The sequence below is a fragment of the Halichoerus grypus genome, chromosome 11 (genome assembly GCF_964656455.1).
Source record: "Halichoerus grypus chromosome 11, mHalGry1.hap1.1, whole genome shotgun sequence".
Classification (NCBI taxonomy): Eukaryota; Metazoa; Chordata; class Mammalia; order Carnivora; family Phocidae; genus Halichoerus; species Halichoerus grypus.
This window is the reverse complement of record NC_135722.1, coordinates 62,925,978-62,950,099: the sequence shown is the minus strand read 5'-3', so window position 1 is coordinate 62,950,099 and position 24,122 is coordinate 62,925,978. Positions and strand designations below refer to the sequence as shown.

At 39.0% G+C, this 24,122-nt stretch overlaps 1 protein-coding gene across 16 annotated transcripts in view; it reads left to right on the top strand.

Moving 5' to 3' along the window:
• The window catches only part of DLG2 (discs large MAGUK scaffold protein 2), a 2,206,895-nt gene that overhangs the window by 1,102,779 nt on the left and 1,079,994 nt on the right, over positions 1 to 24,122 (top strand). The window contains exon 1 of one of the 16 annotated variants that reach the window (XM_078058624.1): positions 12,299 to 12,352. The exons of the other annotated variants lie outside the window; for them this stretch is intronic. Within the exon in view, the coding sequence (XP_077914750.1) occupies positions 12,314 to 12,352 (39 nt within the window). The 5' untranslated portion in view covers positions 12,299 to 12,313. Of the gene's footprint in view, positions 1 to 12,298; positions 12,353 to 24,122 lie in introns of those variants that run through there. 16 annotated transcript variants of the gene reach the window in all.

Sequence of the window (24,122 nt, the reverse complement as noted above, 5' to 3'; positions counted from 1 at the left end):
TAAAAGAAAGTTGGGTTAGTTTACAAATATCAGACACAATTGACTTTGAAATAAAATGAACTATTAGAGTTAAAGATCATTATATGATGATAAAATGCTTATTTCAAGAAAAAGTATTCTAAACTTGTGTGCACTTAATAAAATATTCTTAACACATTGGGAGCAAAAGAGTGTAGAGAGAGAAATTAATAAATCTACCATCATAATGAAAAGATTATAAGATACCTCTGACTTATTATGCCAAGAGGTTAAAAAATTATTATTTCTAGTAGTATGGTAGACCACTTCCAAGTAAAATGCAGATACAACCATAAAAAATTGTGTACTTAGAGTTAAACAACATATATGCAAAATGTTTACAGAAAAAAATATTAGCTTTTAATTAAATTTATTAAACAAGACTTAATTGTAGTACATGCCATGACTGTGGATATGAAGATTTATTAAAGATACCATTCCTTCAAAATTGATCTGTATAGATTTATTGCAATTCCTATAAAAAATCCCAATTTTTAGGGATTATTTGGTAATTTTTAAGATTATTTGGTAAACTTGATAACCTGATTTAAAATGTATATGAAAAAAGTAAAGGCTAAGGAAAAGCCAAGATATTCCTGAAAAGAAGAGCTAGAGAAGTACTAGGCCTCCCAGAAGACACAGTGTGGTTTTAGATTTGGACAAGCATATTGACTAAGAAACAACATATGACCTTGATCCAGAAGTTAAGGGTATCAGTTCTAGACCCAAGTTAGTAACTTTTCCATGCCTCAATTTTCTTCTTATTGAAAAAAGGAATGAAAACAGTACCTAACTCCTAAGGTTATTATGAAGATTTAATGAGTTAATTATTTAAAAAACACTTAAAAGACTACTTGGCACATGATATACATATTTGTTAACTATATGTAAACTTGACATAGGATAGAAATGACACTGAGAACATTGAAGAAAGGAAGACCAGTTAATAACAGGGACAATTGTATATGATATGAAAAATTAAATTGATCCCTACTCACATCAGACATAATAATTAACAAAAGGTTGGTCAAACACATAAATGAGAAAGGCAAAGTTTTAAGCATTTAAGAAGAAAATATAAGAGAATATCATTATGACCCCATCATTAGCAAGTATTTCTTAAAAACACAAACCCAAAAATGAGAAGATTTGAACCCAATTATATTAAAGACTTTTTTTTTTAACAAAAGATGCCACAAGGAAAAGGAAAAGCCAAGTCCCAAAATGCATGTACTTGCAACGTAAGTAGTCAACCAAAGACTTTATCAAGAATATATAAATAACTCTTACAAGTCAATAAAAATAAAAACCAGTAAGACAGAAAAATGATTGAGAGACATCATTAAACATTTCAAAAAGGAAAGTAAACAAAAACATGAATAAACATATGGCAAGATACCAAATCTTACAAGTAATAAAGGAATCTAAATTAAGCTAAATTACATATTGTACCCAGTTATATGAGCATAAAATTAGGAAGCCTGACATTGTCAAATGCTATTGAGGTTGTTTCTTTTTTTTTTTTTTTTTTTTAATTTTTTTTTATTGTTATGTTAATCCCCATACATTACATCATTAGTTTTAGATATACTGTTCCATGATTCATTGTTTGTGCATAACACCCAGTGCTCCATGCAGAACGTGCCCTCCTCAATACCCATCACCAGGCTAACCCATCCTCCCAACCCCCTCCCCTCTAGAACCCTCAGTTTGTTTTTCAGAGTCCATCGTCTCTCATGGTTCTTCTCCCCCTCCGATTTCCCCCCCTTCATTCTTCCCCTCCTGCTACATTCTTCTTCTTCTTTTTTTCTTTCTTAACATATATTGCATTATTTGTTTCAGAGGTACAGATCTGAGATTCAACAGTCTTGCACAATTCACAGCGCTTACCAGAACATATACCCTCCCCAGTGTCCATCACCCAGTCACCCCATCCCTCCCACCCCACCCCCCACTCCAGCAACCCTCAGTTTGTTTCCTGAGATTAAGAATTCCTCATATCAGTGAGGTCATATGATACATGTCTTTCTCTGTTTGACTTATTTCGCTCAGCATAATACCCTCCAGTTCCATCCACGTCGTTGCAAATGGCAAGATCTTATTCCTTTTGATGGCTGCATAATATTCCATTGTATATATATACCACATCTTCTTTATCCATTCATCTGTTGATGGACATCTTGGCTCTTTCCACAGTTTGGCTATTGTGGACATTGCTGCTATAAACATCGGGGTGCACGTAGCCTTTCGGGTCCCTACTTTTGTATCTTTGGGGTAAATACCCAGTAGTGCAATTGCTGGATCATATGGTAGCTCTATTTTCAACTTTTTGAGGAACCTCCATACTGTTTTCCAGAGTGGCTGCACCAGCTTGCATTCCCACCAACAGTGTAGGAGGGTTCCCCTTTCTCCGCATCCCCGCCAACATCTGTCGTTTCCTGACTTGTTAATTTTAGCCATTCTGACTGGTGTGAGGTGGTATCTCATTGAGGTTTTGATTTGGATTTCCCTGATGCCGAGCGATATTGAACACTTTTTCATGTGTCTGTTGGCCATTTGGATGTCTTCTTTGGAAAAATGTCTGTTCATGTCTTCTGCCCATTTCTTGATTGGATTCTTTGTTCTTTTGGTGTTGAGTTTGATGAGTTCTTTATAGATTTTGGATACTAGCCCTTTATCTGATATGTCATTTGCAAATATCTTCTCCCATTCTGTCAGTTGTCTTTTGGTTTTGTTGACTGTTTCCTTTGCTTTGCAAAAGCTTTTTATCTTGATGAAGTCCCAATAGTTCATTTTTGCCCTTGCTTCCCTTGCCTTTGGCGATGTTTCTAGGAAGAAGTTGCTGCGGCTGAGGTCGAAGAGGTTGCTGCCTGTGTTCTCCTTTAGGATTTTGATGGACTCCTGTCTCACATTGAGGTCTTTCAACCATTCTGAATCTATTTTTGTGTGTGGTGTAAGGAAATGGTCCAGTTTCATTCTTCTGCATGTGGCTGTCCAATTTTCCCAACACCATTTGTTGAAGAGACTGTCTTTTTTCCATTGGACATTCTTTCCTGCTTTGTCAAAGATTAGTTGACCATAGAGTTGAGGGTCCATTTCTGGGCTCTCTATTCTGTTCCATTGATCTATGTGTCTGTTTTTGTGCCAGTACCATACTGTCTTGATGATGACAGCTTTGTAGTAGAGCTGGAAGTCTGGAATTGTGATGCCGCCAGCTTTGCTTTTCTTTTTCAACATTCCTCTGGCTATGCGGGGTCTTTTCTGGTTCCATACAAATTTTAGGATTATTTGTTCCATTTCTTTGAAGAAAGTGGATGGTATTTTGATGGGGATTGCATTGAATGTGTAGATTGCTCTAGGTAGGATTGACATCTTCACAATATTTGTTCTTCCAATCCATGAGCATGGAACGTTTTTCCATTTCTTTGTGTCTTCCTCAATTTCTTTCATGAGTATTTTATAGTTTTCTGAGTACAGATCCTTTGCCTCTTTGGTTAGATTTATTCCTAGGTATCTTATGGTTTTGGGTGCAATTGTAAATGGGATCGACTCCTTAATTTCTCTTTCTTCTGACTTGTTGTTGGTGTATAGGAATGCCACTGACTTCTGTGCATTGATTTTATATCCTGCCACTTGACTGAATTCCTGTATGAGTTCTAGCAGTTTTGGGGTGGAGTCTTTGGGATTTTCCACATAAAGTATCATATCATCTGCAAAGAGTGAGAGTTTGACTTCTTCTTTGCCAATTTGGATGCCTTTGATTTCTTTTTGTTGTCTGATTGCTGTGGCTAGGACTTCCAATACTATGTTGAATAGCAGTGGTGATAGTGGACATCCCTGCCGCGTTCCTGACCTTAGGGGGAAAGCTCTCAGTTTTTCCCCATTGAGAATGATATTCGCTGTAGGTTTTTCATAGATGGCTTTTATGATATTGAGGTATGTACCCTCTATCCCTATACTCTGAAGAGTTTTGATCAAGAAAGGATGCTGTACTTTGTCAAATGCTTTTTCTGCATCTATTGAGAGGATCATGTGATTCTTGTTTTTTCTTTTGTTAATGTATTGTATCACGTTGATTGATTTGCGGATGTTGAACCAACCTTGCAGCCCAGGGATAAATCCCACTTGGTCGTGGTGAATAATCCTTTTAATGTACTGTTGGATCCTATTGGCTAGTATTTTGGTGAGAATTTTTGCATCCATGTTCATCAGGGATATTGGTCTGTAATTCTCCTTTTTGATGGGGTCTTTGTCTGGTTTTGGGATCAAGGTAATGCTGGCCTCATAAAATGAGTTTGGAAGTTTTCCTTCCATTTCTATTTTTTGGAACAGTTTCAGAAGGATAGGTATTAATTCTTCTTGAAATGTTTGGTAGAATTCCCCTGGGAAGCCATCTGGCCCTGGGCTTTTGTGTTTTGGGAGATTTTTGATGACTGCTTCTATTTCCTTAGTGGTTATAGGTCTGTTCAGGTGTTCTATTTCTTCCTGGTTCAGTTTTGGTAGTTGATACATCTCTAGGAATGCATCCATTACTTCCAGATTATCTAATTTGTTGGCATAGAGTTGCTCATAATATGTTCTTATAATTGCTTGTATTTCTTTGGTGTTGGTTGTGATTTCTCCTCTTTCATTCATGATTTTGTTGATTTGGGTCATTTCTCTTTTCTTTTTGATAAGTCTGGCCAGGGGCTTATCAATCTTGTTAATTCTTTCAAAGAACCAGCTCCTAGTTTCGTTGATCTGTTCTACTGTTCTTTTGGTTTCTATTTCATTGATTTCTGCTCTGATCTTTATTATTTCTCTTCTCCTGCTGGGTTTAGGCTTTATTTGCTGTTCTTTCTCCAGCTCCTTTAGGTGTAGGGTTAGGTTGTGTACTTGAGACCTTTCTTGTTTCTTGAGAAAGGCTTGTATTGCTATATACTTTCCTCTTAGGACTGCCTTTGCTGTATCCCAAAGATTTTGAATAGTTGTGTTTTCATTTTCATTGGTTTCCATGAATTTTTTTAATTCTTCTTTAATTTCCTGGTTGACCCATTCATTCTTCAGTAGGATGCTCTTTAGCCTCCATGTATTTGAGTTCTTTCCAACTTTCCTCTTGTGATTGAGTTCTAGTTTCAAAGCATTGTGGTCTGAAAATAGGCAGGGGATGATCCCAATCTTCTGGTACCGGTTGAGACCTGATTTATGACCTAGGATGTGATCTATTCTGGAGAATGTTCCATGGGCACTAGAGAAGAATGTGTATTCCGTTGCTTTGGGATGGAATGTTCTGAATATGTCTGTGAAGTCCATTTGGTCCAGTGTGTCATTTAAAGTCTTTACTTCCTTGTTGATCTTTTGCTTAGACGATCTGTCCATTTCAGTGAGGGGGGTGTTAAAGTCCCCCACTATTATTGTATTGTTGTCGATGTGTTTCTTTGCTTTTGTTATTAATTGCCTTATATAATTGGCTGCTCCCATGTTAGGGGCATAGATATTTACAATTGTTAGATCTTCTTGTTGGATAGACCCTTTAAGTATGATATAGTGTCCTTCCTCATCTCTTATTACAGTCTTTGGTTTAAAATCTAATTTGTCTGATATAAGGATTGCCACCCCAGCTTTCTTTTGGTGTCCATTAGCATGGTAAATGGTTTTCCACCCCCTCACTTTCAATCTGGGGGTGTCTTTGGGTCTGAAATGAGTCTCTTGCAGACAGCATATCGATGGGTCTTGTTTTTTAATCCAATCTGATAGCCTGTGTCTTTTGATTGGGGCATTTAGCCCATTTACATTCAGGGTAACTATTGAAAGATAGGAGTTCAGTGCCATTGTATTGCCTGTAAAGTGACTGTTACTGTATATTGTTTGTGTTCCTTTCTGGTCTATGTTGCTTTTAGGCTCTCTCTTTGCTTAGAGGACCCCTTTCAATATTTGTTGTAGGGCTGGTTTCGTGTTTGCAAATTCCTTTAGTTTTTGTTTGTCCTGGAAGCTTTTTATCTCTCCTTCAATTTTCAATGACAGCCTAGCTGGATATAGTATTCTTGGCTGCATATTTTTCTCATTTAGTGCTCTGAATATGTCCTGCCAGTCCTTTCTGGCCTGCCAGGTCTCTGTGGATAGGTCTGTTGCCAATCTAATGTTTCTACCATTGTAGGTTACATATCTCTTCTCCCGAGCTGCTTTCAGGATTTTCTCTTTGTCTCTGAGACTCGTAAGTTTTACTATTAGATGTCGGGGTGTTGACCTATTTTTATTGATTTTGAGAGGGGTTCTCTGTGCTTCCTGGATTTTGATGCCTGTTTCCTTCCCCAAATTAGGGAAGTTCTCTGCTATAATTTGCTCCATTATACCTTCTGCACCTCTCTCTCTTTCTTCTTCTTCTGGGATCCCAATTATTCTAATGTTGTTTCGTCTTATGGTATCGTTTATCTCTCGAATTCTGCCCTCGTGATCCAGTAGTTGTTTATCTCTCTTTTTCTCAGCTTCTTTATTTTCCATCATTTGGTCTTCTATCTCACTGATTCTTTCTTCTGCCTCATTTATCCTAGCAGTTAGCGCCCCCATATTTGATTGCACCTCATTAATAGCCTTTTTGATTTCTACTTGGTTCGATTTTAGTTCTTTTACTTCTCCAGAAAGGGTTTCTCTAATAACTTCCATGTTTTTTTCAAGCCCAGCTAGTATCTTTAAAGTGATGATTCTGAACTCTAGATCTGACATCGTACTAATGTCCGTATTGAGTAGGTCCCTGGCAGTCGGTACTACCTCTTGTTCTTTTTGTTGAGGTGATTTTTTCCGTCTTGTCATTTTGTGCAGAAGAGAATAGATTAATGAGAGAACAAAATGCTAGCAGGGTAACAACGTCCCCAGAAAATATACTCTAAACAAATCAGAAAAGACCTGAAGCAGTGGGAAAAGAAAGGGAAAGAGAGAAAAAAGAAAAGGAAAGAAAAAAAGAAAAAAGAAAAAGATAAAGATAAAAACAAACAAAAGCAGAACAAAACACAACAAAACAAAAACAGAATGTGATCAAATATGATCAGGCTGGATTATAGATCAGTGCCACACACTAGATTTTGGGTGTATTTTGGTCTGTTAAAAGAAAGTCCCTCCCAAAATTTTAAAGAAAGAAAAACTTATATATGTACAAAAATAAGGGTTGATATGATGAAGGGATGGAATATGACTGTAAAGATGGAAATTATAAAAAATTTTAAAAAAGGATTTGATAAGTTGTTTGAAAAAAGAAAGAAGAGGATTAAAAAAAAAAAAAAAGAAAAAAAAAAGAAAAAAGGGAGAGAATGTGATCAGGCAGGGGAGTAGAAAAAAACCATACACTAGAGATTTAGAGTATATTTTGATCTGTTAGAAGAAACTATCTCAAGATTTTAAAGAGAGAACAACTTATATATATATATGCCAAAAATACGGGTAACTACTATGAAGGAATAGAATATGACTTTAAAAATGAAAAATAAAAATGTTTTTTTTTAAAAAAGGGATTGATAAGATGTTGGTTGAAAAAGGGAAAAAGAAAAATTCAAAAAAAAAGAAAAAAGGAAAAAAGAAAAAAAGACAGTTAAAAAAAATAATTAACTTTGAAAGACTAAAGAATCATGGTAAAAAAGCCATGAATTCTATGTGCAGTGTTCCCCTAGCGCTGGAGTTCTGCCGTTCTCATTGATCGGTAAACTTGGTCTTGGCTGGTGTTCTTGCTGATCTTCTGGGGGAGGGGCCTGTTGCCGTGGTTCCCAAATGTCTTTGCCGGAGGCAAAATTGCCCCACCCTTGCCGGTCCGGGCTAAGTAATCTGCTCGGGTTTGCTCTCCGGAGCTTTTGTTCCCTGCAAGCTTTCCGTACAGCTTTGGAGGCGGAGAGTGAAAATGGCGGCCTCCCAGTCTCCGCCCCGGCGGAGCCGAGAACTCGGGGTCCCGCTCCTCAGTGCGCCCCCAGAGAAAAGCAGTCAGTCACTCCCGTCTCCCCGGTCTCCGGCCACACTCCGCGCTCACCCGGCCTGTGACCGCGCCTTTCTATCTGGCACCCGACCCCGGGTGGAGTCTCCAAACCCAGCAGATCCCTGCGGTGCACTCCTGCACCTCTCCTCCCGGGGGAAGAAGGTGAGTCTCCCTGGATCTGCCGCTTGTTGGGTCCCTGCTGGAGGAGCAGTGGCCCGACTGTGCCGCGGATCACGGTTTATAGTAACCCCGAGCTGAGAGCCCGCGCCTGGGCTCCGTCTCTGCAGCCGGCTTCCCTGCTCCGGTACCTGGGAGCTCTGCCGCACTCAGGCACCCCCGGTCTTTCTGTGACCCCGAGGGGTCTGAGACCACACTGTCCCGCGAGGGTTCCACCCCCCACTTCGCCACCAGAGTGACGTCCCTCAGGGGAGCAGACTTCTAAAAGTTCCAATTTTGTGCTCCGTGGCTCTATCACTTGCCAGAAGCGGCCGACGGAGGCCCCTCCCCCGCCGTCTATCCTCCCGAATATCGCCTCGGATTCACTTCTCCGCACGTCCTACCTTCCAGAAAGTGGTCGCTTTTCTGTTCAGAGGGTTGTTGCTCTTCTTTTCTTTGATCTCCTGTTGAGTTTGTAGGTGTTCAGAATGGTTTGATCCCTATCCAGCTGAATTCCTGAGAGGAGACGAAATCCAGGTCTCCTACTCCTCCGCCATCTTGTTCCGCTCCTATTGAGGTTGTTTCTTACACACTACGGGTGGGTACAATTTTGGAAAATAAATTGACATAAATAATAAAGGTGAACATTATGACTTGGCATTTCCATTTCTAGTTATATACCCTAGAGAATTTATTTTTTTTTATACTAGAGAAACCCTTGTAAACGTTCCTTGACCACAGCAACTCTGTTCCTAAAAAGAAAAAAAACAAAAAACAAAAAAACACTTGGAACAACAAAATGTATGTCAGTAAGAGCATACAAATATAATTTATGGTATATTCACAAAATGAAATAATATACAGCAATACAAATAAATGCACATAGATGAGTATTGGAAACAATATTGAATTGGAAAATCAAGTCAAAGAAAACTGTATATAGTAAAATAATATTTGTATGAAGCTCAAAACCAATATTTGTATGAAGCAATATGGTTTTGGATAGACTCATATGTAAGTGCTAAAACCACAAAATGATGAAAGTAGCATTACAGTATTTAGGAGAGTTGTTACAGCATAAGGGATAAAGAAACACAGGATTGATGGCAGTCAGCATTGAAAACCCTATCTCATTTTCGTTTTTAAGCTGATGTTTATTTTATTACTTATGCTTCAAAACTTCCCTTTACATTGCATATATTCTTTTATATCAAGCATAATATAGTAAAAAATATTAAGTTACATAATCTGAGGGAATGTTGAGGCAGAGGTTTTTCTTTTAGACTTAACCCTTTAAAACAAAGATGGACCTGTAAGCTTTTCTCCCTTCATTGCACTGGGGTTGCCTGAAAGTGGACTTGAGTTTTGCTTTGAAGAGATGACATACAGAAATGAAATGCAGCTCTTCCAAACAAAGCAGTTGTTCATAGTGACATATCTTCTGCATCTGTGATAGCAGATGCTTTTAAAAGCAACAGAAAGAGGGAGCAGTAGTGGGTGGAATTAGAAGCAAATGCTTATTCATATGCTGCCATGTGAAGCAGATCTGCTATGCTTCTTTCAGACACACTTAAGAACAATCTAATCTTAGCTGGAACTGAAATATCGGAACTGTTGAATTGTCATTGATAGAAGCTGCCACCCTGGCTATTTTCTGAGTATTTCCGTGCTGAAATGAAGCATAGAACCACAAAGTCATCAGGCTAGAATAGACCTTTCAAGGAAGCTTGGAGTTCCTATCACTTTCACTGGGTCAAATGTAAGCAAAACCATGAAATTGGCACTCTTTACTCTTGACAAACAGTGATATTAGGCAGCTCCTTCAGGAGGAATGAAATAGAATCAGGGTGACACCTGGTCCTTAGCTGAGCTGCTTATAGCAAAGGTACATGCATGCCTGTCTTGACCCACAAGGATTTCTAGGAAGGGATACACTATCATCACCACAGATCAAAACGACTCCCCTGTCTTATAAACCCTGTGTCCAATGTCTGCATTCAAGAATCTTTCCTTGACCTTACAGAGAATAGCCAGTCTCACAACTTATGAAACAGTCTTCCCTACAGTTGGAAGATTAAAAAATCGCCTCTCAGTTTTTTACTACCATGATTCCCTGATAAATAGATATAGATATATAGATATATAGATACGGATAAGTAGATATACACAATTCAGATTGGTCCATCATTAATTGCTACCTTATAATTATAGTTCCTTAATTCTCTTTATTTTTATTTTAGACAACACTGATTCTGCCATCTTTTTTCTTTCTATCTCTGCCCCTGCAAGGCTTAGTATAATTTTTATCCTTGTAATCCAAGTCCCTTATAAACTTAGTGAGTCTTCCTGAAATATAATCCTCATTACATTGCCTTTTAAATCAAGAATGTGCATTAGTTTTCAAGCGTTGGTCTAGTCAAGTTCAGCTTCTCAGACTGGAATTGAAAGCTCCAATTGACCTCACCTAACTTGATCTTGCCGGCCCTTTCCCCCTTATCAGAAAGACCTGAGTTTGAAGCCTGACCCTACCACGTTCTTAGTGGGTATCATTTAATTCAACTCAGAGCTCCCATTTCTTTATTTGTGAACATAAACACTAAATAAATGTTGATTTTCTAAAAAGCTGTCTCTACTTGAAAATTGGCTAAATTACTTTTAAAAAAGAATGAAGAGCCAGAATTTCCTGTAATTCTAGGTTTGGCATGAGAGACACTATAAAATTAGAATAGTAATATCTATCATGTTTTAAAGATTAAATTGAATTTGAGAAATAGCTTAGCAAAGTTGTCCCATAGTAGGTTGTCTGTAAACTTTAAAAATTATCCTTCTTCCTCCTTCCTTTAGTCGGGAAAATAAATGGCTTAATGCTGGAGGAATAATCGTGATAAAAATGACTCATAGAGGAAATAAATATAGTACATGTTGATGAGATTTTCCTTTACTAAGAAAGGCCTGTCTGGATGAGGAGAAGGTGAGGGAGAAAAACAGACTCTCTTCAGACTTCCAGAGATGGACTGTCCTTCAAGTTCCTGCCATAGTTTACACCAGGGGCCTAAGAAGTAGAAGGTTTCTTACTGGGAAAAAAAAAAAAAACAAACTAAATTTTTCATAATTGTTGTTTGCTGCAACTTCTGTTTATTAAATAATTGTGAAAGGAAATAAAATGATGAATTCTACCGTAAGGAAGGAAGGAAGCAGCTGTTTAGCCCCAAATACTGGAGTCATTGGTGTGAAGACGGGGGACGGTCTTTGAATGCTTCTCTAAAACAGCAGAACTTCATTAACTGACTTTAACACCTTTAAAAATACCCTTTCTTCTGCTGAAACTTTATGAATTTGAGATCAGTAAATGCTGAGTATTCTTTACATAGAGGCTACCTGATGGGAAAAGGAATCTTTTTACACTTTGCAATATTTTGAAGGCAGCAAATAACAACTAAATCCAGAAGAAGCACGCAACCTCTTAGCAGGTAACTCCTAAAGTGAATTCCAGATCTGTGAATGACTTGTCTTACATGGAGTAAGAATGAAATTACAACACAAGTACTATATTCACTCCAAAGGAACTATAAAGTCCAAATAGCTTGCTATTTCTTTCCACATTTCAGTGTTTCAACAGGGATCCTTTCAATCTTTTCAAAATACGGGGAGACAGAGCTGAGCGAAAGCACAGCGACAGCACGCTGCCTTTTACTTGCAGCTAGAAGGTGTGTCAGATTCTTCTAGGCTGACCTCCTGAATGGGCTGCTCACCGAGACCCAAATCACACAGGGCCTGCGAACTGCTTTAGTGTGGTCTTGTTTAAATGTTTCCACCAAACGACCAAAGACAGAGGGGGTGAACATACGTCTCAGGGGTCTGTGGATATAGTGGGAGGCTAAAGTTGTAAGCACAAGTCAAAGAGCAACTCATTTGGAGACTGGTTTTGTCCTAAAAAATCCATGCACATTTTATACTCCAGACTTAAGATATTCACATATGTTTTAATGTATATTTCTCTCTACTCTTCAAGTGCATTTATGATCCAGGAAAATGTCTGTGGTTTCCTGAAACCCCTGGGATATTACTGCAAATCCCTGGTACACTGCAGAAGGAAATAAGCAACTGATGGATCCTGTATCTAGCCCAGTTCCTCCCCCTGAGTTCCAGAAGTCTGCCAATAAGACATCCTTCCCTTGCTACTTATAAGACCTCAAACTTCAAATGCATAGAATTTGCTCCTCTTCTCAACTCATTCTCATGGTGAGTGGCACCTTCCAGGCACTCAGCAGCTCAAGCCAGAAACTTGGGAGTCATCCCAGACATCTCATTCTCCATCAGCCCCCACATTCCATCAGCCACCAAATCCTGTCAATTGTGCCTCCATCTGTTCTCCTTTTGGATTGGCATTACTTTCATTTAGCCCTTTCTCATCCCTTTTCTGAATTATTATTGTACAGATCACCTACCTGGTTCCTCTGCCCCTCTGCCTGCTACATCCCTAGTTTATGACTATCCATTATTTTATGATGTAGTCCAAATTCCTCAGCATATCTGGACCTTTATGATTTTGGCCTATTTTAATATCTTTAGCATAATGTCCATATCCCGTAGACTCACTTTGCCAACCTCCCCATATTTCTGCCATATCATTGCAACATACTTTTAGGATCTCCACATTGCACATTCTTCCTATGCTTTGGGGATTTTGCACATATATTCTATTCTTGGAATGTCCTTCCTCCCTTCTCTTCTCCACATGGTTAATTACTAACTTGTCTTTGACTATGGTTTAATGATGGAAATTCTGAAAATATTTTCTCCCTTTAACAAAAACCCAAGGTGTTTGTGGTGTGTTTTTATTTTGTTTTGTTTTTTTGTCACTTCACATAGGAAACCATAAATTTTTGGCACTATATATTATTGAGTTTTGAATGAAAGTGGAATTGGGGAACACCTGAGTGGCTCAGTTGTTAAGCATCTGCCTTCGGCTCATGTCATGATCCCAGGATCCTGGGATCGAGCCCCGCGTCGGGCTACCTGCTCAGCGGGAAGTCTGCTTCTCCCTCTCCCTCTGCCTGCCACTCCCCCTGCTTGTGTGCTCTTGTGCTATCTCTCTCTCTCTAAAAAAGAAAGTGGAATTGGTTAAGGTCTTATCAGAAAACTGTATTTCTCCTTTAATATGTGATTTAAGCAGGTTGGTGTCTTTTTAATGGTATAATTGTCTTAATGTGAGTGTATCTCTTAAAATATAATTTAAATTTGTGTAAATGTCTGACATGCACAGCATTTTCAGGGGGAAAAATTCCAAGAATGACATTGTTCAGAAAGTTTCCCCTGGTTTTTGTCTCCATTTTGTTAGATTGTTTATACTGCTTTGGTGCTTATAAAAAATAGTCCAGGGTAGGGGCGCCTGGGTGGCTCAGTCGTTAAGCGTCTGCCTTCGGCTCAGGTCCTGATCCCAGGGTCCTGAGATCGAGCCCCGCATCGGGCTCCCTGCTCCGCAGGAAGCCTGCTTCTCCCTCTCCCACTCCCCCTGCTTGTGTTCCCTCCCTCGCTCTCTCTCTCTCTGTCAAATAAATAAATAAAATCTTTAAAAAAAAAAAAAAAACTCCAGGGTTATTTACTTATGTATATAGCACTTATTTACATAAATGTTCTTACTTCCTGAATTGTGATTGTTTTTTTCTATTTCCCCCCTGGACTTGAATTTCATGTTTGTATCTCTAGTCCTTAATACAGTGTCTGGCACTTAGCAGGTATTTAAGTAAAATAAACATTTTCTCAGGATGAATGAAAAGATGAATGAATTTATAGGAGATCTATTTGTTAAAAGTCTTTATGGGCATACTATGGGCATATGGGCATAGTACTATGATGAATACGAAAGAAAGATCATGAAGCTCTTATTTATACTGAAGGTTAGGTCTAAGTGGCTAGAAAACATATACATACACACATAGGATTTAATAATAATGCAAGGCATATGAGGAAACTAACAAGAAAACTAACAAGATGTGGGCAACAAGTATATCAATGATAGTAAGTGACTTGAACAGATTTTAATGTAAGAATGCATATATAATATATATTCTATGTATATGTACATATATATAACTAAAAATACATGTTGATTCTTTGTAATATTTGCAGAAATAAATTAATAACAAATTATTGAATTTAGCCAAATTTTATCAATTCAGTTTTCTCATTACCTATCTACTACACCCATTCCAAATAGGCCTGCATTTTCTCATCTTTGTGCTCATGCTTGTTCCCTCTACCTGAATTGTCTTTTGGTATTAACAAGACCTTATCGAGTGACTACTCTGAGCTGGCTGCTTACCAAGATTCTATTTATTTTAATAACTACCCTCTTTCTCTGCTTGGAAAATCCTTCAAGGCTCAGCTTAATTATCTCCTCCTCCATGAAGCATTTCTTGATCCCTAGAAGCAGAATTAACTAGTTCTACTTTTACAGGCTTTCATAATTTTATAAACATCTCTTTCTACTAAACCGGGCATGGCAAATAGAATCCCATCATTCATCCATTCAAAAGATAGATAGATGGATAGACAGATGATAGATGGATAGATAGATGATAGATAGATAGATGATAGATAGATTGATAGATAGATACATAGATAGATGATAGATTGATTGATAGATAGATAGATATAGATAAATACCTACTATGTGCCAGGCATTGATACTACATTAGTGAACAAAATAGATGATTCTTGCACTTGAGGAGGCAGACAGTAAACAATAATCAAGTTAAAAAGTGGATTGTATAACATGGCAAAATGATAGGTGCTATTAATAAGAAGATTGGAGAGTGTGGGGGAAAAGTGCTACCAAGTTTAAATAGATCAAAGTAGGCCGCATTGCGAAAGTGCTATCTTAGAAAAAGACTTGGACAAGGAGGGGAGCAAGCCATGTAGAACAGCTCTCCAGGCAGAAGGGACAGCCAGTGTAAAGGTTCTGAGGCAAGAAGTATGTCTTGCTCTACCCCTGAGATTCTAATTGGTCTAGAGTGTTAATAGGGACCTGGCCATAGATATTTTTTAAAGTTTTCCGAGGTGATTCCTCTATTTAGCCAGAGTCGAAAAACACTATGCAGATGTAGGGTAACAGAAATCATCTCAAGTCTCAAGAAACCTGTATAGTTTGTGGGAGAAAGGCACAGGAACATAGACACTTGCTATTTAACATGGAAAGTGCCGTAAGGGTCTTGGGCACAGAGTGATGTGGGAGGACTGAGTCTTTGCCCGGCCTGGAAGTTGGGGGATAGTACAAGGCTTTCTGGAGGAGGTCATGTGAACTGAGTCTTGATGAACAGGAAATAACTAAAGGAAAAAAATGGTTGTGGGTGTAGAAAGTGTGTGACTGCTCCCTGAGGGGGATCAGAGGAGTCCATGCCCCTGAATTCTGTGTATCAGGAGGAAGTGACTATAAGTAATCCAATATTATAACATGAATAGTTACAGGAGATGCAACTAAAAATGTAGAAAGGGATAAGATCCTAGGGAAGCTTCTGTAAATTGTTAAGGAACTCAGACTTTATCCTGAATGAAGTGCAACTTTAAAGGTGTTTGAGAAGCCAGTGACAGGATTTGGTTAGCTCAAATGGCAAATCAATTTGAAAGGAACCCCGCTTAGAGCAGGGTGGCCAATTGAGAGTGTAACAGGTGTTGAGGAGAAGGCTGATGATGATCCTAATCAGGGTGGTTTTGTGGAGGTGGAGTAAGTGTGGAGAAGGGAAATCTCAGAGACATATTAACAAGGTGTAGTTGGACAAAATTGTGACTGGTTGGCTGGGTGGATGCTGGGTGCAGGTGGAAGAGCAAGCAGTGGGCAAAATCAGATAACGCTCAGGTTTCTGACTTGGGCACGTGTGGGCATGATGATTCCAGTCACTAACATAGGGGACACAGAAGCAAGAGCACATTTCAGAGAAGGTTGGGGCTTCCTTGTCCAAACATGCCACAACCGAAGTGCCAAGAGGAGCAGGCGTGAGGTGATGACCAGCAGGCAGACACTGTAGAGTACCATGAAGTTCCATGTCTCTCACTATGGTCCCAGGCAAAGTACCGTATATGCTACCCTGAAGCATTTTCCAGATGAATTCATTAGTGTTAACATGTTCCTAAAGATCATTAGAGTCAACATTAAAACCTCAGGCGAAGAGATTTTAAAGGAGATTTTGAAGTCTAATTGGTATCAGGCTCCTAAATAGTAAAATTTAGAACACATTTAGATAAAGTCTGGTCCAAAAAGGAAGAGACCAAAGAGACAAACACTGACACCAATTTGTTAATTTGGCATTACTGTTTAAGAAGTTAAAGGTTGTTTGTTTTTTTTTCAAGATTCTATTTATTTATTTTGAGAGAGAGAGCGAGAGCGAGCACGTGTGTGTGCAAGCGGGGGGAGGGGCAGAGGCAAAGGGAGAGAGAGGATCTCAAGCAGACTCCACACTTAGCACGGAGCCTAACACGGGGCTGGATCCCATGACCCTGAGATCATGACCTGAGCCGAAATCAAGAGTCAGGTGCTTAACAGACTGAGCCACCCAGGCGCCCCTAAGATTGTTTTTGTTGTTGTTTACTACCTAAGGAAAACATTAGCTTAAGGGAATAGTATGTAACCTGTAAGATTATTTCTGAACTATAAACTCCACAGCAGTAAAAGCATAGATCTTTCTTTCCTCCTTGCTGAAGTAAAGAAGTTTGGGGGATGGTACCTGCCTTTTCCTAAATCCCAGTCAGTTTATATCTAAGTCAGTTAGTCTGCTTCACTCAATGAACCATGCAGAGGGAGCAAGAGCCCCGAGTCACAACAGAAAGTTCAGCAGAGAGATGAGGTCTGGAGCCTCGGTTCTCTCACTGCTGACTTGCTATGCGACTGAACAAGTTATGGCCCTTCATGATCCTCACTTTCTTTTGTGTGGAATAAAGCAGTTGGTTGAATAGTTGATTAAGTCCCTTCCACACTATCATAGTCGATGATTCTCTCACCACAGCTGCCTTTAAGAAGTCTTCAAAGTCCTTCTCAGTTGTTCAGAAGGAGTTTTGTGAGTGACTCAGAGCTTGCCAGCCTGGAGCCTGAAGATGAACCGTTATTGCAAGCTAACACTTTCACTGGAGAAATGCTAGGAGAAATGGCCAGTGCCACAAAAACCCCCGGGTTCATGGACAGTTTTTCCTCCTTGCAGTATCTGATTTTCCTCCATTGCCACAGAGACTGAACATTTGCTTTTCTGTTAAAGATCCTTCTCCTGTTATGACAGAATGTTTGTAGTTCCTGTCTAGGAGCCTATGGCATTTGGTTCTTTTCCTGAATGGTTGTGTCTGAGGAAAAGATTGTCTTTTCCTTTTTTTCAAGGAAGAGTAACTTTTTTCCTCAGTAGTATTTAAGTGTAACATCATTCATGATCTACCAACCCATCTTTAATGCTAGCAGTGCATCCTTTTGGATCCCATTTCTTTCAGTAAGAAGTAGTATAGACGTGTATAGTGACTCTTAAAGATCAGAAATTGGTGTTTTATCATAAGAGTCTGTTTCATATTAAGTACCACCTTAAATTATTGTTAATGCTTTTCTTTAGATCAATTCACTTTTTAATTTTATGTAAGTACTACAAAAGGAAATTGGCATAGCTTGCTACTTAGTATGTAAATTAAAAAAAAAATAGTTAAGATTTTTAAATAGTTAAAATTAAAAGAAAATTTTTAAATTAAACCCTTAAAATTATCTTAGTCCATTTGTAGATCACTTACCACATGTTGGGCAACACTGGCCAAGGGAGAAGGCTGCAGGCATTCTTACTGGTTAACTACTGCTGTCCACTGCAAATGTAGTGACTTAAAACAACTACCAGTTATGTGGCTCATAAATATGTGTCAGAGTCTGACACGTTCTACTTGTAGGCTCATAATCTAATCTGTACTGTTTCTTGGGTGATGGCAGAAGACATGTGACTCTTGGAACAGAGACAGTAGGACTTCATTTCTTATGGCATAGAAAGCAGCATGAACACCAGTCAGCATGTTGGTGTTGGTTTCTCTTGGCCCCCAAGTCCCATGGAAACAACACAGAAGGGTCCAGGTAAATGCTGCACACCCAGTAGTTTTGCATGACAACTATCAAACAGTAAGATTAGGAAATTCACCTTTTTTAATAACAAAAAGCCAGCTCTTTGTCCTGGAGGGAAACATTACCTCATCCTTCAAGGTCGCTCACTGCAAATACAACCTGGAGAAATGGCCCAGATGGACAGTGGTCAGAGTCTTGCATTCTTTGTATTCCCATGCAGGAGCTCTCAGAGCTCACAGTGAACTGCCTTTCCCAACATTCTGAAGGCCTGCATTTGGGCTAGGCTCAGCTGCGTAGTCTGCTGATCTAGTCTAGACTCGGCTGATCTCAGCTGGGGGCTGTGATGGATCATCTCCACATAATGTCTTATTCTTCAGGAGACTAGCTCAGTCTTGTTCACATTGCTCTGGTGACAGGTACCCCAAGAAAAAGAAGTGAGGCCTCTTGAAGTTTAGGCTCAAACTGCTACAACATCACTTTTGCTGTGTTCCATTAGCCAAAGAATGTGATAGCCATCCCATTTTCAAGGGGTAGTCTTTCTCTCTTGATAGAAGATATTGCAAAGACTTGTGGCATTTTTTTGCAATCTACTGCAACATCAGGTCCCAAAAGATATGGATTTAAACCTAGACTTCACTTAATCCTTCAGAATCTCAGTTTCCTCTCTGTAAAATGAGGATAAAACTCTTAACATCAAAACATTGTAAGTACGACTGAGAAAAAGCAGAGGAAATATCCAGAACTGTGCTTGGGACATATTGAGTGTACAATAAATAAAAGTAGTTATTATTAAACCCAAAATAATAATAAGCACGGAAAGTAAAAATGTTTACATGCTTATTTAACCAGTTGTGGTTTACCTTCCGTGCTTATTTTCCATCCCTTAAGGGATGAACATGTTTGGAGACTGAGACCTTCCCACCACCCCACACCCCCACCACTCACTCAGTCATTCTGGTTCTATGTATTAGCTACAACTGAAATTCTGAAGCTTTTTGCATCTGCATGTTGGCTCTCTTGAAGCTGTGTGGGAGTAAAGTGTGCTGGTAACCCATGAGTGGGGAAAGGGCATTGAGAACATATGAAAAGAGGGATGTACACATGGGCACTTGACATTCAGTGAACAGAAGGAGGGGAGGGTGTTGTGCTGAGCCACCAAGAGGAAGACATGGAAGAGAATAAGACTGGTCTCTTCAACAGCAGTTCATTGTAAGAGTTCTGTCAGTATGCTTCCCTGTGAAATGAGTGTAATACAGTCTTAGTTTTCTTCTGAATGCAAGAGGAGGAGGAATAAAAAGAGATAGAGGAACAGGAGGAGAAGCAGAAGGAGAAAGAGAAGGAGTAGATAGATACACAGATTATGAAGGAAAAGGAAGGAGAAGAAGGAAGAAGGGGAGGAGGAAAAGAAGGAGAAGACTACCCAAACTAAGAGGTATCTTACCTTGTATGTATGACAAAACAAGGTTTCACCTTTCTTTCCATGTACTCCTCTTTATAGTGTAGGCCTGTGTGGCCGATAGGAACACAGAGCTGGGCTATTTTGAATGTTCATAAATTATGTGGCCTCATCTCACTATTAAATAGAAGTGCTAACTATTCTCTAATTTTAGCACATATCTTTTAAATGTCAAAAGACAGATTTTACTCCAACCCCCTTTCCTAGTCCTCAAGCTTTGAGTCACGAGGATAACTTCACTCTATGAAGAAATTGGCAGAAAAGAATAGTATAAAATGCAGAGGAAATGTTTGACAAATTAATTTTAAAACCTATTTCTAATCCAGTATCTGGCCAACTAGGCGCCCAAAACGTATTTTCTGAACTAAGTTGATAAGGAGGAGGGGAAAGGAGAAAGAAAGATGTCCCCAGAGACAGAAGTAATAGAAATTAAGGAACTTCCATGAAATGGAAGGTAAAACCAATAATGCCATGTAGTACCTACTCTGTGCTAAAAAACATGGCTGATAAAGACACAATGTTCCCAGCCTTCGAGAATCTCACAATTTAGGGGGGAGAGCTAGAGATAAGAATAAATGATTATAATTAACTGAGATTAGGTCTAAGTCAAAAGTATGCACTGAATACCATAGGTGAGGCACCTCACCTCTGGAAGGGAGTCAGGGAAGCCTTTCTGTAGGAGATAACACCTGAGCAGAATCTTGAAAAAGTAAGAGTGAATCAGATAAAGAAGTAGGCACAGAACAATATAATTAATGTCAGGAAGGAAACTGCAAAGTGACTGGGGTGGGGGGTTATCAGTAACTGGGTATATTTGGAAGCTGGAAAGTTGGGTAGGGGCTAGTTCTAGAAGACCTATGTCCAACTTTGTTCCACAGATATAGATTGAAAGACCCCTAATGAATTTTTTGGTCATGAATTATTTAAAGGTCCATCCTTCCATACATCCATACCTCTACCCATTTAACCACCACCCCCACCTCATCCATAATTGAGTTGCGAACACAAAAGTCAACACAGATGCTTAGTTATGGTTAGGGACTGCTACCAATTGGAGGGAAACCAAAATAGCAGTAGTTTAACTGGAATAAAAGTTTAATTCTCTCTCACACCAAGGCCCAGGTATTCAGTCCAGGCTGCCCCACAGTGTAAGGGGCCCATCTTTTCCTCTCTTGCTGATCCACCACAGATGGCCTCAATCTTAAGTAAAGATGGAAGGACAAAAAGGAATTGGGAAAGGGTGCATAAACACCATATCTTAAGGAATGTTCCCAGAAACTGCCACAAAGTACTTCTGTTTATATTCCATCGAACAAAAGTTGTCACATGGCCACATGTAGCTGCAAGGGAGGCTGGGCAATATAGCCTTAGTCTATAACAGTAATGAGTAATGAGTCTTATACTGTAGCTGTTATGAAAAAAAACTAGGGAGTCATAAAAGAGTCATCACTTTTATATGAGTAGCTCTTAAAAAAGAAAAAAAACATTACACAACTCTTGGGACTTGTTTTAAATTCATATTAAGCAAGACCTCTTTTCTCAGGATAGCTCATTCCATACCATACTGGACTGCTGACCAGTGTTCCATTAAAGCTTACTTTCTTCCTACAATCACCTGAGCTTTGTTATAGAAGAAATTTCTTTGCACCTCTTTATATATATATATTATATTTATAAATTTTGCAGTCTTGTTAATATGGTAGAAGAAGAAAACAGACATTGTGAGATAACTCTGGCCAAGGTCAGGCCAATTCATGTTTTATACAATTTAGTAATTGGATGGCTATTGATGGCTGCATGACACTGGAACTCAGGACCTCAAGCCTGCAGCAGTCCAGCAACAGTATTTAATTTCAACTTTCACATTTAGGAGCTACCCTTTCTTCTAACAATATCAAGCATGATGCCTGATACACAGTAAGTGTATGATAAAGGTATGTTAAATTGAATTTACTTGCACACTTTAACAATGAGGTCAAATGCATAAAGACATATATTTTATTCAGCCATATGTTTATTCTAATTCATTGATTAATTCATCCAATTAACACTTATTGAGCTCTTCTTAAGGGCTTGCATGATGCTAATTGCTGGGGGAATTATAAAAATTATGAAGTTACAGCCTCTACTTTCAAGGAGCATATAACAGAGCAGAAAGAAAGATGTATACACAACTAATTTTGATCATCTAGTAAGTGCTACCCAACACTGAGGAAGTACAATGGAGATGTGTTATTTCAGCCTGATTGTTGGGATAAGGCATCACAGAGGAGGTAGTACTTGAACTCAGCCTTGAAAGATGAGTAGGGATCCACCAAGGAATCATCAAATATACTAGTAGTTCCTTCAGTGTCAAATAGTACCTAATATCTGTTCCAAATCCAGGTTAAGCAATTTAGCCTCTTCTCCTCAGGAGACCTCATTCTGTGCCATGTTCAACAACTGACTAGTTATCTAGTTGTATACTTTGCAGTTTGTTTTCTCACCGCCTAGGGTTGTTTGAGTTTTCATGTATAGTGAATAAATCCCTTGTCATCCTCTAGGTAGCATAATCACAATCAACCATAAACCAATTATTCAATACCCTCCCTCATGCCTTTTTTCCATTCCCCCTTCCTATTCTGTTCAATAACACGTGTCTGAGGTAAAGGCTACCATTTATACCCCGCAGCTAGACATTCACCTTGTCTTATTTTCTGAGGTGAAATCAGTTTTTCAGCTGTAGTAAGCACGCCCCTGGAAATGTGTCACTGCTGTTCTCCCCTCACCAGCAAGTATTTTCTGTTTTTCATCGCAAAATAGTTATGTGTTTCAGGCTTTGAGCAACATCCGAGTTTCCACCAGCTGTGTTTTGCATTGTCCTCATTTTGTATAATTAAGAAAAACAGGAAGCCAATCACTTAAGTAAAGCTGACCCTCTTCATTCTGCAGGCCCGAGAAAGGACTACATCAGGGTTTTTTATAGTACAGTTTTTACAGAATTTATCCCGCAATCCACTTGAAAGTGGAACAAGGTTAGAGGAACTGTGGCAGCATGGTGGCCTTCCTCTTGACTACAAACAGCTGTGCTTTTCTGAAACCACACAGTCTGGTTTAACACTCTTATATAATTTGATTTGTCACATTGTGACAGAGGATTTCCCCTGCCATTTTTTATACCAGCTCAAATCTTGGGGGTTACGGGGGCTTTTTGACCTAACCTTATATCCTCTGTTTGTCCAACTTTTTTACATTCTTGACCTCAATTTATATAGATATTTGCAAGTGAGTTTCCAAGGAAGCCCTAGGCTGCTGTTTGGTTTTACTGAAGATTAAAACCAACAGTATGTATCTGAGAAAGAGCTTCTGATTCTCTTTTATTAGAGTTTTATTTCCTTATACAGAAGAGAAAAGCAATTACTTTACCATGTTAAATTTCATCTAGAAACAGGGTTGTGTTAGGGGTCAGTAGCACTGAATTAGATTAAATATTTATTGAGATCATATTTGTTGATCACTGTGGTCAGTGTGGATGTAAAGATATTTAAAATGTAGTCACTGCTGGGGCCCCTGGGTGGCTCAGTTGGTTAAGTGTCCGACTCTTGATTTTGGCTCAGGTCATGATCTTGGGGTCATGAGATCAAGGCCCCTATTGGGCTCCATGCTGGATATGGAGCCTGTTTAAGATTCTCTCTCTCCTTCTACCCCCCCACACCCCACCCCCGCTCCCCCCACCACACTTGCATGCTCTCCCTCTCTAAAAAAACAATGTTGTCATTGCCTTCAAGGAATTCATAGGCTTATAGGGGAAGTGGATATGAGTACAACTAAATATAATTCATAGCAGTATGTTACGTGATCTGAGTCCTATCCTCATAAGCACCTGTTTTATGATCAAACCCATCTCCTATCTATATAAATTTGATCTAGAGTATCAATGCCTATCAAGAGATCCTTCCCAGCCAACATTTCAATATAATTAATAATTGCTCATTCATTCAACAAATATGTATTAATCACATACTGTGTTCTAGGCATTGTGCTGTTTTCCTTAGGTTTGGAAATCTTCCTTTTGTGGCATCCATAGTGCTCTGTATGCCTGGAGAGCTATCATCTGTTGACAGTATTGTGTTCTAGTCACTTTAGTCATCAAATAAGCTCTGTGAGGTAGGGATTTTCATCCCCATGTACAAATGGAAACTGACTCAGTGGAATTAAATAATCTCCACAGCATTATATAGCAAATAACTAGTAGATTTACACTCAAACCCCTACAAGCATGCTGACTCTCCATTGTACTACTTTTGACAGCCCATGCTTTCAGCTAATGGAGACATTTTATGGGTATTTTGAGTGCATGTAGTACTGATGGAAAGGGAACTATTTTATATGTCAGAGGGTTCTATTGGCAACAGTTTAACACCTATGTATAAAGCATTTTAGTTTTGGTTTTGAGTTTCAATATCAGGAGGAAATGCTTTAAACATATACATCAGGAATAC